The 15547-nt window shown below is 42.2% G+C and overlaps 1 protein-coding gene across 12 annotated transcripts in view; it reads right to left on the bottom strand.

Annotated features, from left to right (window-relative positions):
* The window catches only part of ARHGEF9 (Cdc42 guanine nucleotide exchange factor 9), a 308240-nt gene that overhangs the window by 130281 nt on the left and 162412 nt on the right, over window positions 1-15547 (bottom strand). For 2 of the 12 annotated variants that reach the window (XM_073361046.2, XM_073361044.2), the window contains exon 2: window positions 14830-14915. The exons of the other annotated variants lie outside the window; for them this stretch is intronic. In XM_073361046.2, coding sequence (XP_073217147.1) covers window positions 14830-14865 — 36 coding nt within the window. In that variant the 5' untranslated portion in view covers window positions 14866-14915. The remainder of the gene's footprint in view (window positions 1-14829; window positions 14916-15547) is intronic. 12 annotated transcript variants of the gene reach the window in all.

Raw genomic sequence — 15547 nt, 5'->3', positions numbered from 1 at the left:
GTTTTGCTGATCCCCAGGACGCACAAAAGAAACCGATTCACAAGCTAGGATGATTTAACCCATTTGGATGGAGAGTCACTGGGTGATGCGGCAGCTCCAATAATCCCCCTTACCATTCCCATGTAAAGGCAGCCCTGTTCCTCATTAGGTTTCACACCAAGTCGTTTCTTTTAATGCTTATTTTCTAACCACATTAGACACATTTATTATAGAATCACCATCATTAGAAATGGAAGACACCTAGTATGCCATTTTAGCCATCCCCAACACATCACTGGCTAATCCCCAACACATCACTGGCTAAACCCTACAGTACAGGCCCCATAAGTAATTATAACAATGCCTTTACCAGGGAGGACAGTTCGAATGACTGAGCCACATGTAGCGATTATCTTACACAGCATCTTAGCAGTTGCTGGGACATGATAACCGTATTCTAGTCCTGAACTGGAACTCTCTCTCACTTGGAGAGTAAAACATGGATTTCTCTTGTCCCTCCTTGAGCCTAAAAAGGCACCAACATTGACTACTCATTAATAGATCGATTTTGAGGGCTGCTCAGCACTATTTAAGTACCTGCAAGGGATCAGGTCTCAGAGTTAGGTGGTTTTGCAGAGAATCAAATCACAAGTGGGTTCTCTAAAGAACGCATGTTCTCCAACCTCTCAAAACGCCCACTGGAACTTTCGGCAGGAAAGGGCAGCCACATTCTTATTCCATCTGGTGAAATCCTATTTATTAAAGACCAGCATGAATATTTATTCTGGCCACTTTTCCAAAGTGGTATTGAGATGTGCCTGTATAAGGAGCTGCACTTACACTACAAAACACAGAGTTTCGCAACACTATTCACAATGTATGAAAACCTACCAGAATCAATGCATTCATCACCACTCTATAGTTGCCATGGAACTTGTGACCTCTGCTTGGTATAGCAAATTCAGAGAATTCATTTAGAAAAAAGAAAACTTGGAACTTGCACAGAGAAGGGGAAAATAATACAGCAGAACCTTGATTATCTGAAGCTCTTATCTTAAATATGATAATTTCCTCTTCAGGTTTCAGATAAGTGATATTCAGATACATAAACAGATGGCTTCTCTGCAACTGGACATCAGCACTTCAGCTAACGTGCTTTATCACTGTGTCTTGAGATCCAGTGCGAATGCATTCTTGTCCTATGGAGCTTGCTGGCCTTGCAGACACCAGCTGACTGTTTATAATCGTCAGAAATGGCTAGCAGGCACCTCCAGTTACCCAAAGATTTTCTGCACCCTCTGAAGCCCTTGAATAACTGTGGATCTTGAGAATAAACTGGAGTATTGTGGAGCTTTACAAAATCAAACAACTACGGATGCTATTTTTAATAAAGGAGTTCACACATTTCACATTGCTTTCATAGTGATGGGCAAACCAATTCAGACAAAATAAGAACCCTTTGCCACAGACTCAAACTGAATCTTTTTTGAGGGGGAAAAAAGCTTAGCTACGTCAGCATGAACTTACAGGATCTAGCAAGATCTGAAGCCCAGAAGTGTCAGAGCCCGGCGAAACGTCAAAGCTCATGATATTTCTGACTTTCCAAGAAACCTATAGAACTTCATGGGGATTCAACCATTAAGATTCTATATAAGTGTCTACTGAAATTATTCTATACCCTATAAAATTAAATGGAGAAGGCTAACATCTTTACAGCTTTTTTTAACCGTCTTATAGAATTCTAGAAAAAAGGATACAATTTTCGATTAAATTCTATAGGCTTGCCCAAAAAACCCACCGACAGAAATATTTTCTTTTTTTCCATTACAATCTACTGGATTTGTTTCATTTTTTTAATTTTTTTTTTAAGTTAGACTGACACATTCAGGGCTTTCCTGTGTGTGAGGTTTAAAGTTCAGCTTGCTGTGATCTAATAAAGCTTCCGCCATTACCTTTCATCAGACTTCTAGTGCTAACTATTTTTTTCCAGCTGTCAGGTTAAATGCTTTCTTTGTGCAGGAGTTCAGCGTTCATTCTATTAGGAGGAAAGAATGATTACCCCATGCCATCATTCTTTTCTAATTTCCCAACGTTCTATGATATTTCCACTCCTTAGATACAGCAGCTTCTTCTGAGAAGCTAAAGTGAACTGCCACAAGGCCTATTAGACCTTGGATAGTCTCACATGAGTGTGATGAGGAAATGAAGCATGATGTGTGAGCATCCTGCCCACTTTCCCCTTTCTTTTAATTTTCATTAGACACTTTGCCTGGCCAGTATAAATCTACTTCCTAGAAGGCTAGTTCTGATTTGAGCTGAGTGGTTTAGATCAGTGGTTCTCAACCAGGGGTAAGCAGAGGTCTTCCCGGGGGTACATCAGCTCGTCTAGATATTTACCCAGTTTTACAACAGGCTACGTAAAAAGCACTAGCGAAGTCAGTACAAACTAAAATTTCATACAGCCTATGAGTTGTTTATACTTCTCTATATACTATACACTGAAATGTAAGTACAGTATTTATATTCCAATTGATTTATTTTGTAATTATATGGTAAAAATGAGAAAGTCAGCAATTTTTCAATAATAGTGTGCAGTTGACACTTTTGTATTTTTATGTCTGATGTTGTAAGCAAGTAGTTTTTACGTGAGGTGAAACTTGGGGTATGCAAGACAACTCCGACTCCTGAAACGGGTACAGTAGTCTGGGAAGGTGAGAGCCACTGGTTTAGATAACTGCAGCATATTCTTGATTTTTTCCCCCTATTGTTTGTGTCATGCTGGCTTGACAGCCCTACAGACTAAAGTCCTCTAACATCTACAGAACATGGATAGCATGGGCAGCAGCATTGCAAGCTTCTTCCACGCCAGTCTACCATTAGACCCAAAGGGTACTCTGCTAGGGTTTAGGATTAATTTAGTCTCCATGGCCATTAAATGTTTTGCCTTGATACTGCGATTTCCAAGATGTGAATTATGGTAACCGTGATGTGGATAACCATCCATCAAGAAGGGGGCTGAGATCCCCACCTCTGGCCACCAAGAAAATGGTGATAATTTTCAGCTACCACCAGCTAGGACTGGATTTCGCCAGTAGTAGGACTGCTCTGCTCTGCCCCTGAGAATTCCCCCTGCCAGTGCAGGTACCTTTCTAGTATAGGGACTACAAATCCTCACTCCCCAAAGCTCTTCTCTTTTCTATTCTACCCTATATAGGTTCTTATATTGTATTCATCATCCTGGTATCATCTGCAGACTGAATATGGCTCTGTGTGCATATCTAACTATATCATTCAGTTTTTGATTAAGCACTTGAATCCAGCCAGCCCAGACACTATGCTTTACAGACAGCAGGGAGACCCTATTGATGCCCTTCAATAGGAACTGTGCAGTGCAGCACACCGACATGCATCACCCTGCTCCGTGGGCATGCTGAGATCTTGAGAGCCACGGAGCTGAACCTTTGGGTCCTTAACACTGCACAAGCTCAGACCTCCCTCCATAGCTGACCTCATCTCAGTGATCCTTCTCCTTTGGATTGCTTGCATTTCAAGAGGCCCTACTTGTACAAAACAGTTCCTCAGACTTGCACACGCATACCCTGCCAAAGCCTTAGCATCTCGCCCTCGTAACCTTCCCTCTCTGTCTATTGGCCTGCCTGCCCTCCTTTGGCCCATCATGCAGTCGCTGATTTTAGCCTGAGCCACATTAGCTCAGGATATAATACAGAAGCACATTATCTTATGTAGCTCTTGCACCTGATATGTCAGCAGAGTCAAGGTAAAAGAATTAAGTACTTATCAAGTGAAAGGAAACAAAAAAGGGGCAACTTCTAAAGCCAGGTTTCTGGGCTTTTCTTTAGCCCAAACACCAGTGACTCAGTCGAGTCCTTTGTAGTGAATCATCTCCGGGTTTCATCTCCCCCTCCACTTCCTCCTCCCACAAAAAACACCTGATGACCACACTTCCCTCCTCCTCATATATTGCAAAATCAAAATGCAGTAAAGACCTTGAGTTAAGCAAAACTGGCAAAATGTCTCTCCCCTGCAAAGCATGAACATCTAGCTGATCTATTTGAAAACTTGCCCTGAAATCCCCCCAAAGGCTGCCTCCAATTCCTCTGGCACCTCAAAAATCTCTCCTTGAGACACCAGAGCTAGACTAGCAGCTCTGTAGCGGAAGGAACCAAGCAAGGTCAATATAGTAGACATTCAGATACTGCTTAGTGAGTTGACTTGATCCTTCATCAAAATATTTTAGCTCTTCTTTTAGCATAACACTTCACTGGCCATGACATGGCAGGCTGAGCCAGTGTGACAAACTGTCAGAACAGATTTTTTTTTTAAACACAAAATGTTAAATCTAGACTTTAAAGGTAGAACTGGTCCACTGAGCCTCTGTTTCACGTGTGAAGTGCCTCCCGGAAAACTGAAGGATCTCAGAGTTCCTCGCGGTAAAAGGCCTCCCAAGAGCTGGTTAGCACTATTTGGGGATGATTATGCTAGCAGCAATGGTGGTCACATGGGTCCAGACTTCTCTTTTAAGAAGCCATCAGTTAATAAAAGTAACCACAAGAGCTGCCAAAGCACCTGAACATCTGTCACTTTTCAAACAAAACGCCCCGATGAGAAGAGCTTGCTCTCTGATTCAATATAGTAACAACTGGGAGTTATCGGAATCATTCCGTGGACACCAATGACAATAACTGTTGCTACAGAAATAGGATCACAACAAACACAATGACCCATTATTTCCCACTCTCTAAAGTCATACATCACAGTTTATTACCACTATTTTATTGGTAATAACCTATTTACCACCAGACTATAGAGGGTGTCAAATCCAAAGCAGTTTCATGTTCCTTGTTTGAGGCGGATATAGATATTGATGAGCTCAGTGATTCACTTTAAAGAATACGAGTTGACTTTAATACCATTGGCAGCCTTTTGGGACAAGTGCCAGGGAGTTTTTATGGAACTCCTCAATGTGTGTGCAAATCTGAGTGGGCATCATGTGTAAATCTGTGTGCGGTATCTGTGTGGGCATGCGACACTGTATGTGTGTCTGTCCAAGCTAACGTCCATGCATTCATATCTGCTTGTCAAAATCAGTATGCGTCTGAGATTTGGTGTGCACACGCACATCTACCAGTCTTTGTGCAACTGCAAGTGTGCATGTGCACACAGTATGTGAGCTTGTGTGTGTATGCTTGTGTACCAGTCTTTGTGCAGCTTCATGTGTATGTGCAAATTGATGTGTACCTACATATATAGTGTCTGTGTGTACACAGAGATTCAGAATGAGAGCACTTCTAGTTTCTTTGCACTCAGTTAGATCACGTTTTACAAACTCTACATACCTGAGGCTAGCTGGGTTGTAAGTATGCTCAGAAAGCACCTTCTCAATGTGGTGGGAAATGGGCTGGGATTTGGTGATTCTCAACTTCAGGAAGCCCAAACGTTTTCTTTCTTACTGGGACTCAACTACATTTTTATAGCTATGTGAAGTGAATTCTCCTTAGAGTAGGATGAGTAGTGTTACATTATTCTCTCATTACAATATGCTAGGACAGAAAAAGCCACCTGCCATAACTGTTATCTTGCTACTGGCATTGTCTAACAAATAGGCAAGGTGCAACAGTTGAAACACAGCATTCCAACAGCTAAGCATTAGTTGGCAGACAATCCAGCCCATGGTTTCGAAGATCCTGGATTCATTTCCAGATCCCTACATTTCTTTTTCAATATTCTCCCCCATTGGATCCTTTAGGATTAGCTAAAGGTTTCAGCTCACTGTTAGAAAAATGGCTGATACTACTGCAGGCAAAGAAAATGGCAAGGAAGGCTGCTTTGTAACTTAAAAGCCAATGTGAAGCAGGAACACTTCCCGAACAACATGTGATGGGGCAGAAATTAGAATATGATACAAATATAAGGTTTTTTGTAACAGAGAAAGGACAGGTCACAGAGGTAATCAATATAGAAGGGGGATATTTAAAATATAATGTAGTGAGGCTACTGGACACAGACAGGACCCTGTATTTCTGTCTCTCTAACTCGCAGGCTAACAAAATGTAACCTGTGCTTTCTAGGGTCATCCATAAATCCAAGGGTCTTCTGACCACACTAATAGAGCAAAAAGGCTGGGGATAGGTTCTCAAAATGCACATGCAATAACTTTACTTAAGGCAGATCTGACTCAGGGGATCTTTTGAAAAGCAAGGAGCAGTCACCAAAAACCTCTGATCTCACCCTGTTCACAGCCTGTTCAAATGTCCCAACTATTCATTTCTATTTATTTAGATTTACATACCAAAAAGGACACCTACCACAGCTGTGGGTGCCTGACAGTTAGAATCACAATCCACACAGGCCTAATCAGCCAGCAGCAGACCAGAATTAACTTAACCAGCCAGTCATTTAAAGCAGCAAAATATACCCCCTCCTCGAGCCCCTACCTTCAAGCCTCCTGAAAAGCCCTAGCAAACAGGTGGTTTTTGTACCCTGAAGCTCATCAGAGTTGAACTCTATGGGACCAAGGTGGGAAGCCAGAGGCCAAGGGGCCCTGAGGGAGAACGACTTGCTGGCAGCTCCATTTCTTCTATCTTGAGGGAATTCCAGTTCACTCACCTCTGATGACGGCAACTGTGGCCATATCACCTCAAGTAGGAAGGTCCCAAGTCATTTAGGGCTTGATCAGTTAAAATCAACAATTTAACCTCCCTACACAAACTAGTAGGCAGCTAGAGCAGATCCTTCTGTTCAAGAGAGAAGGAAGAGAAGGATCAAACCCTGTATTTTTAAACAAAATTTTAATTGGTGGAAGCCCCAGCTGGGACACTTAAAACTAGACTAGACAAAATACTAAAGAGATGGAACACAGCCAACAATCCTGCACTAGCAGGGAGATGAACTGGGTGATTTAATAGGTCTCTTCTATCTCTAACTCCAACAATCTGATGAGTTCTAGATGGAATTAAAATACCTTGAAAAGCACTAACACACCCTATTTTATCTGAAGAACAAAGAAAGAAATTGGTCAAAGATGACAAAATACAAACAAAACAAGAAAAGCAGTAAGTGGTGTAAGGTATATGCGGGTGGGGACAAATGTTCCCATTAATAATTCATCAAGAGTAATTAATAATACAATTGTACAAGTACATAGCCCCTCTAATACCAAAGCATTTTGCAAAACTATAAATACAGAAATCACTTGCTCCTCCACACACATCCAACCGCCTCTAGGACAGAACACAGGAGCTGCATAAGTGTCCACAATGATGCTGTGAGACAGTAAAGGATAGGAAGTGAGGAAATTGCTAATTTTGACTGGAATTTAAAAGGAATTTAATTCAATTAGGCACCCAAATTCCATTGGAAGTTGGGCATCTAATTCCCTTAGGCTCCTTTTTACATCCAGCCTTTAACCTACCAAGGAAGTTTTAAGGTGGACAGAACATAGTTATCTATAGTTTTGCCAGGACACTGGAGCTAAGAATCTTACTCTGGCAAAACAGTGCTACAGAGTCTTTAGTGATCATGAGTGACCAGAATCTCTTTCCTGTGTCTCATCTGAAAGGCAAACACTTTGCCCCAGACCAGAATGAGCTTAGCTGGAAAAATCCAAGACTACACCCTGAGGCAGCCACATCTAAGTCCTGCACAACTATGATCAAACGCTGTGAGTTGGGATAGGGTCTAGGAGGAGGCTCTATTTCTCCACATACAGAACTACCAACACTCACCATGAGCATGTGTTGGGGAAAGGGCCTCTCAAGGAGAAAGGCCCATGATGACTTTTGTAAGACTTGTTAAGTTTCTTCAGAAGCAGCTCTAAATACACAAGAGGCTTATTATTTTGGACACAAGGAAAAACAAAGAGGGGCCTGCTCTCCTGGAAGACAAAGACATTCAGTAAAGAACATGTTGTAAATTATTATTTTTCCCCAGCTACAAAAGATCCTGGGCACAGGCTGCATTCAGGGAGCTAAAGAAGAACGGGAGAGAAGGGAAAACTGTCTCTGCCAGGTCTGTCCATCTCACGCCCCTTTTTTAAAAACCCATTGTGCTAAAAGTCAGCAGAGATGAACTGGTATGCAAAACTGCACAGGGTCCCTCCAGGGTGTTTTCAGCTCGCATGTTCGTCCAAATTTTAAAATGTGACTGCCCAAAGCCATTGCCCAGGGTAAAATGGGAGAGAACAATCAGCAGTACTTGGGGCTGAGCCAGCACTTTCCTAAACCACTATCCGATTCTGACTCAAAAAGCTCATTAAACTATGCCAGGCCAAGAATTTGTAGGTGCTTCGGAGTGTGCCTACAGATACCTTGCTTTGGTTCAAAAGGCTCAGGTGTGTAAGTAACACAGTATTCATAGTGATCCATGGGGCCACATGGCATGCTATCCAGTCGGTCCCAAAGGCCCTGCTTTCCAGCAAATTCAAACTGAAGCAGCCCACACTCTTTTTAAGGATTGGATTAGTCCCAGATAATAATAATAAAAATATCCCTTTCCCTCTGCTCCCAACATTACCAGGTGCCCAGTTTGCAGAGACCGCCTACTTGTGAATCTATCTGTCCTGGGAACTAGCTGCTGCTCCTGTGTCCTGTTCTCAACAGAACAAGCTTGATCCACCAAGACTCCTACTGGTGTTTCCCTTAAGCACCGTACAAAGTTATGCACACAAAGGAATCACTAGGAACCTTGGTAACACAGACGTTACTATACCGTCATGGACTGATGGTCCACAGGATCAGAGAGATTAGAGGTGGAGAAGACCTGGTAGGATCATCATTCCATCAATGAGCCAATAGAGGATTTTTCCCAGAGCACATTCTCTAGTATATTGTCCAATCTAGTTTCAAATGTGCCAAGTGATGGGACTTGAACCAGTTGCTTCGGGAGGATATTCAACAGCCCAATAGATTACATTATCTATATTTTTTCCAGATATTCAGCCTCAGTTTCCCTTTTTTTAATATCATTCCATTAACCCCTAGTAATACCGTGTGTAGTACCCTAAATAATTCCTCTCCCTCCTTAACCTTTACACCCGTTGATGATTATGTCCTCCCAACCCCTCCTCCCAAACATCCCCCCTTCAGTCCATCTATTTAAGCACTTTCAACCTTTCCAAGCAAGTCAAGCCCTCCAGACTCCTGATTGTTTTTGTAGCTCTTTCCTTCCAGTTTCACTCTATGTTGCTGGTACAGTAATATCCAGAAGTGAATGCTTTTAATGCAGTATCCAGTATCCAACAGCAAGGAATGTAAGCTGCATCCCTCACCAATGTGAAAAAGTTCCCCTGGCATATTATACCATGCTATCCTCTGCGGCAACTTCCCTTCTAGCCTAATTGAGGAGGTCAGCTTAGCTCCCACTGAAGGGAACAATGGATAATACCATCTGATCCCAAATGGAACCGGAATGGCGACAGCTGGATTAATCCTGGGCAAATAAAGAATTTCTCCGTTCAGGGATGATATCTGGGAGGAAAGAACAGAGGGAGGAGAATGTTGGAAGCAGGATGAGATGCCCAAGAATGGGATCAGAGGAAAGGGAACACTAAAGGCATTGATCCACTTGCTCAGGCTCTGAGCCACTCTGCTGTGAAATCTTTCTAAATGTCTGCAGTTCTGGTTATCAAGAAACTCTCCCATCACCCCGCCGCTGCTGGTGAAACCTGACTTCAGAGCAGATGTGTGCTGTTCCAGAAGCTCCATCGAGGCATTCTTTTGAGTTGAAGACAACACCCCACACCTGTGTGCTGCTGCTCTGTCATTTAAGCCCAGATTACATTTAATGACAGACTTTTAACAGGAGACAGAGAGAGATAATATTATAGGGATGCTTTGAAGGCAGGGTGTGGGGTTCTTAGCTCCATGAAACCAGTTAAAGTCCATGGGATCCACCTCCTAGAATCTGTTAACCCAATCACAAAGTGTCCCTTGGCAGCTTTTTATTTAGGAAAACAATAGGCTGTAAAAACATTTTGCTTTTTAAAAAACTCACGTTGAGCTGTGGGGTGAAGCTCAGCTAAGCACAGCCTGCCTCTCAGCGGGCTAAGGCCACTTTCTCACCACTGCAGGTAGCCTGATGGCAGCCCTGAGCATTGCCCTATATGCTCCAATGTTCCATTCTGTGCACAATGCTTGCCAGCAAGGATGCTGCAAGAATTGGATCATGCTATCCTGCAAGGATTGGATCAAATGCAAATCAGGTGTGGCAGCTTTAAATGACAATTACAGAAAAGGAAACAAAGCAACGCATCCTTCGCAAACACTACAGAACATGGGGAAATGTCAGGTGCCCTGTGCTGGCCTTTCATTCTGAATGGGTCTCACCATCATCATTAAACATGTTACCTAATTCGAACATTAACTGCTATCCCTAACCCACAAGATTCAGAGAGCCCTCAACTCTGGTTGACTTCAATGGGTTCTTTATGCTGGATTAAGTATTTGGAATTTAGTTAGGTGCTCAGATATTACAATGATGAGCGTGAGCTAGACAGACAGACGTTTAAAACATAGGTGGCCATAGTAAGTTTTAAACCCTGGCTCATTGTACAGAGTTGATACAGAGGTGCTGTCCATGGGGGCCAGAGATCCCAGTATGCCATGCTCCATCTTGACCAGAGCAGCTTAGCTTGCAAAATGTGAGATAGTCCCCCGCAAAATCAGGATCATTCCACAGAAATCTCAACGAATAGCATCACACCCAGGATGGGACATAACCGGGGGTCCTTGCACAAACTCCACCCCTCTCACATAGCTCTGCAGTGCAGCAGCACTGATCACCTTGGCAGTTTTCACCATGGAGCTCACCAGCATCAAAACCCTAAGCCTTTTCTTCAGAGAAGGTAAAAGACCCAACCCATTGAGGAAGGTACCAGATCACTTCACCTCTCACTCAGCCCCCAACCTACCTCGGAGGGTATCTTCTCTGGATGGATGGAAGGAAAAAGGAATGAAAATAACACTTAGAATGAAACGGCAAACAACGAGCCAGACAGTCATAAACATGTGGAATCCTGACTCTTATTCACTGGCCCTCACACTCTACTCTACAACCTTGAATTGATTTCTTACCTCAGATAGATTTCTAGATGGCTTGCAATTAAAATGACTTATGCTGTGCCATAAAAAGGTTACTGGTCTTCACTGCAGAGTTTTTTATTGTTTAAGTTTCTTGACTTGTTTGATCATTTTATGCTTTTAAATAATATCAACTAGTCCATGGTTTATAGCTTTCTTTTCTTTTTTTCCCTTCTTCAAGCCAAGCTGTTCTGCATCCATTCATCTTTATGTTTTATTAACACAAGGATTCTGCTGTGGGCAGCTTATTCTCCCTTATTACATCTCCCTATTTATAGTTTGCCAATGGCAAAGATTCCCATTGCAAGCACTGAGAATGGCTGCTGAGAAGACTCATGGAGCAACTTATGCATTTATCCACAAAGACATCTATTCAGCGAGCCACCCTGTACTCCAATGATGCCCTTGTCACATGCCTCTGGCAAAGAAAACTTTTCTATCCAATTTCCTGATTCCTGCCAATAAAAGCCAAACAGATCAAATATGGGAGGTCACACAAGCAGATCAAATATGGGAGGTTACTCTTGAACAATATAAAAACAGCCTTGCCTTTTCTGAAAAGGTTTAAAGGACACTTTCAGGTTGAAACCTCTATGAGGCCCAGTCCTGTTCTCCTTACTCTCACAGATGAGCATATTACTCTGAGACAGTTCATTGGGGCCATTTGAAGAGCAAGGTACCATTTGAAGAGCAAGAGTATGGACAGCAGAATCTGGCTCCCAGTGAGAAGCAAGTCACTGAGGGCAATCTTGTTGCTTTACCATGAGCTCTGTGTATGGGACATCACACAAGTGCCTCATCCTGGGAGCTAGTAAGGGAAGGAACTGTCCCTCCAAGAGGAAAAGTTCCTTCACTTCTTCCCCCTTGATCCACGTGGGTGGGCATATCAAAACAGTGTGAAAAATGGTTGGTCATGTAGGATTTCTGGCCAAGACATTGGTAGCAATATCAGACATCTCACTGGAAAGCCAGTTCTCGCACGTCCCCAGTTCAGTGTAACAGATGCATGGGTTCTTATAAGCATCCCAAATTCCATAAGCTTATTCTGACTGACCTGGCTTTGAGCTCTAGTGATTAACAGTACTTAGCACAATAGGGCCTTGCTCCATGACTGGGACTCCTAAGTGCTACGATAATAGAAATAATAAATAAATAATAATAATAATAATATACCATCACATGAGTCGGGTAGTCCGGTGGTCTGGGTTCTGTTCCTGAGGTTCTGGTTTCTGCAAATACCCTGATCCCCTATTGAGCTCAGGGTGTTTCCAGGAGGAAGTGCTCAGCATGTAGCAGAATTAAGCCTTATGGAGCACTCTACAAGGCACTTAACTTCTTCTGTGTGCCTGTTTCCCCATCTGTCCAATAGGGACAGTACTACGGTATTTACCTACCTCACAGGCCTTTAATTAATTCTTTTTTGGAAAAATATTTTAAGCTATTGCAGTGAAAAGTGTCAAGTATTGTTATTATCCAGAGAAGCCATGGAATATCGGCAAGAGCCAGAAAAAAAAAAAAAAGCAAATGGGTGAAACTGACTGCAGTGGACATGGGAGGAAAAAAGGGAATTTAAAGAAAAGTGACAGTGGGATATTTATCCATCCAAGGGAAGTGGTAAACATCCCACACATACAAATCACCAGCTAATGAGCTCTAGAGAACAATTTTGCTTTGGCAGGGGGACGGACTGGATCATCAACTACAAAAGTTCTAAAACGTTGGTCCAGGAAGCTCCAGTCTGTGGCATTTGAACCACTAGTGGCCTATTTGAAAACTAAACATCACGCACCAGACACCTGGGAGGGGATGAGGTCTCCAGCACCAAAGAGTAGAGCAGCAGCTGATCAGATAGGACTTTTCCACCTCTAACTCCTAAGTTTACATGATTGCTCATTTGAGATCTAAAACAAAGTATGTGAAGGAGGAAGTCAGATTATGGCACTAGCTAGAGCTTAAGGCCAGGCCCAAAAATATCTACAAGTACAGTGCTCCGTAGTCCTTACACTAGGATATAGTCAGGCATTGAACAAATGGATGGTATTAAAGATACTGCTTTTGATTAGGCAATTACAATGATGCAGTCTTCCACAAACAAAATACCCACAACCCCCCCTTACACCTAACAGCTGTGTTGATACTATTTTGCATGCACACGTCTGACTTATTTTTGGCAGGTTCTTGTGATTCCTTCACCCTGAAGAGACCTACAACAGGCTGGGCTGAGCATTTTCGAGCCGAAGAGAAATTTTATCCAAAAGGAACTTGTGACAACATTCTCTCCCCCTGCTTCCCGCACTAGGAAGATAAACTTTTAGGAGGCAGGAGATGGTGTGAGAGTTTATGGCTCTGAGCAAAATTAGTTAGATTACATTGCCTGGTCCCGGGTACAGCTAATTACAGACAAGCTTGTGTCAGGTTAAAGAAACAGCAGAAGAGTTTACCAGTGGTCCACAGCAGGGCTATACTGGTGTGGGTCACTTTTGAGCTGCTCAATTGAGCATCAAGAGCCTAAGCTTAGCGTGTGTTTTACTAATGTATTTGGAGGAAAGGGCTTTAGCTTTGCACTTGTACCCATTTCAGATGCCACAAGAAATCAGGAAAAAATCAAGGTTATTCTTTTCATTACAGATAGGCTTGGACAGGTTAGATTTTTGTTGGTAAATGTCAATTTCAACATACAGACACAACTGACCAAAAAAAAATATTTCCATTGATGAGAACTGAAATTTAGATAGGCAAAGTAAGAAAAATGCTGCTTGAGAGCTTATTAGAGTTTGATTTAAGGATATTTACTTTGTATATTTTTATATGGGATGTTGATAATTTGTGTTTTAATGGTTATAAAGCTTTAACTTTTTGAATCTCAACATCTACGGTCATTAAATAATTATTGTCTAACATACCTGCTCCCCCCTCCCCCTGCCCCATAATTTCCCACAACTCTGAAAATTTAAATCCATATACAAAATTTCAAAGGCTAAACCCCATAATTTTGTGCAACTGTGAAAATTTAAATCAAATAAAAAACATTTTAAAAGCTTGAAAATAAACATCAATGTTATCTATCAAAATTATAAAAAAATAAAAATGGAATTCTACCAAGTCTCGATATAGATATTCATACATAATGCAGCTTAATTCATGAATGTTTGGGAAGTACATCCAAAGGCATTAGAAAAGTACAAAGTGCTAATTTTGATCAATTAACAATAAAAGAGTAATTTTATTAATTCACAATATTAAAACAAAAGATCCTGAACTGCCTGAATGCAGACTGAAGGCTTTACATAGACAGAAACAGAGAGGCTCTAGATTAATGCCATTTAAAATACTTTTCGTGTATGAGAATAATACCATGAATAGTCTAATATTGGCACATGGGCAGTGCATATCCAAAACCTTTGGGACCAAATGTATCCCCTTTGTAGATCCACTGAAATCAGCTGAGTTACAGTAGGGATGAATTTGGCCTACACCTTTTATTAAACCTCCAAGTGGCATTCAAGGTGTTGCTCATAATTATGAAGCACTAAAGGGTTTTGGTTCTCATTATCTGGAAATCTGCCTCTCTCCCCGGGACAGACTGACACAAACGAGATCAGCAAAGGTGCTCAATCTGGAGCTCACACAGTATAAATGGGAGGGAGCTGTTGGTTCTGTGGGGCGGGGAGGATGAGGCCTTGATTTCAAAGCTCTCTCTCTCACACACACACACACACACACACACACCCCGCACCCCTCACAATTTGCTAACCTTCGTGGCACACTGCAAAGCCTGTGTTTTATCCATTTTCTCCCAGGCTGTTGAAGAGAGTGTGGTCTGAGGTGGATCTCCGAGCACTTTAAAAAAGGAAAGGCAGTACCATTATCCTGATTTTTATAGATGGGGAAATTAAGGCACGGAAAGGGGATGTGACTTGCTCAAGGTCACCCACCAGGCCAGTGACAGAGCCCATGTCCCTGGAGTCCCACTCCAGTGCTTTATGCCTTTTACTATAATGGGCAAGGCACCTAGAGCACTGGATGGGAACCTATAGTTTTATTTATGTATTCATATTTCTAAATACAATACTAAAGGACTGTAGCCTATTATTCACTGATAACTGGTGACACTGATAAGAAGAACATCCACAGTTACATTAGAGAAGATTGTTTTTTGAAATACAAAGGCTATAAACCCTCATGCTTCAAGGCATCACCCACCAGCTAGCTAGCAGGGGCCAGAAAGGAACATCCCCTATAGGCAGGTTATCAGCTATGGAGTTAGTTGCATCTTTCTCTGACATGTCTGGTACTGGCCACTGTCAGAGACAGGATACTGAACCAGAGGGACCCCTGGCCTGAACCAGTGTGGCAATTTCCAACCTCCCTGTGGAGAGCTTTGGTTTTTAAAAGCAATATAGAGTTATTCACTTCACTCAAAAGGCAACGGCCAGCTTAGTCCCAGCAGATATATCTGCTTTGCCTTGGGA

Source organism: Lepidochelys kempii, chromosome 9 (genome assembly GCF_965140285.1).
Source record: "Lepidochelys kempii isolate rLepKem1 chromosome 9, rLepKem1.hap1, whole genome shotgun sequence".
Taxonomy (NCBI): Eukaryota; Metazoa; Chordata; order Testudines; family Cheloniidae; genus Lepidochelys; species Lepidochelys kempii.
This window is presented reverse-complemented; position numbering and strand designations above follow the sequence as displayed.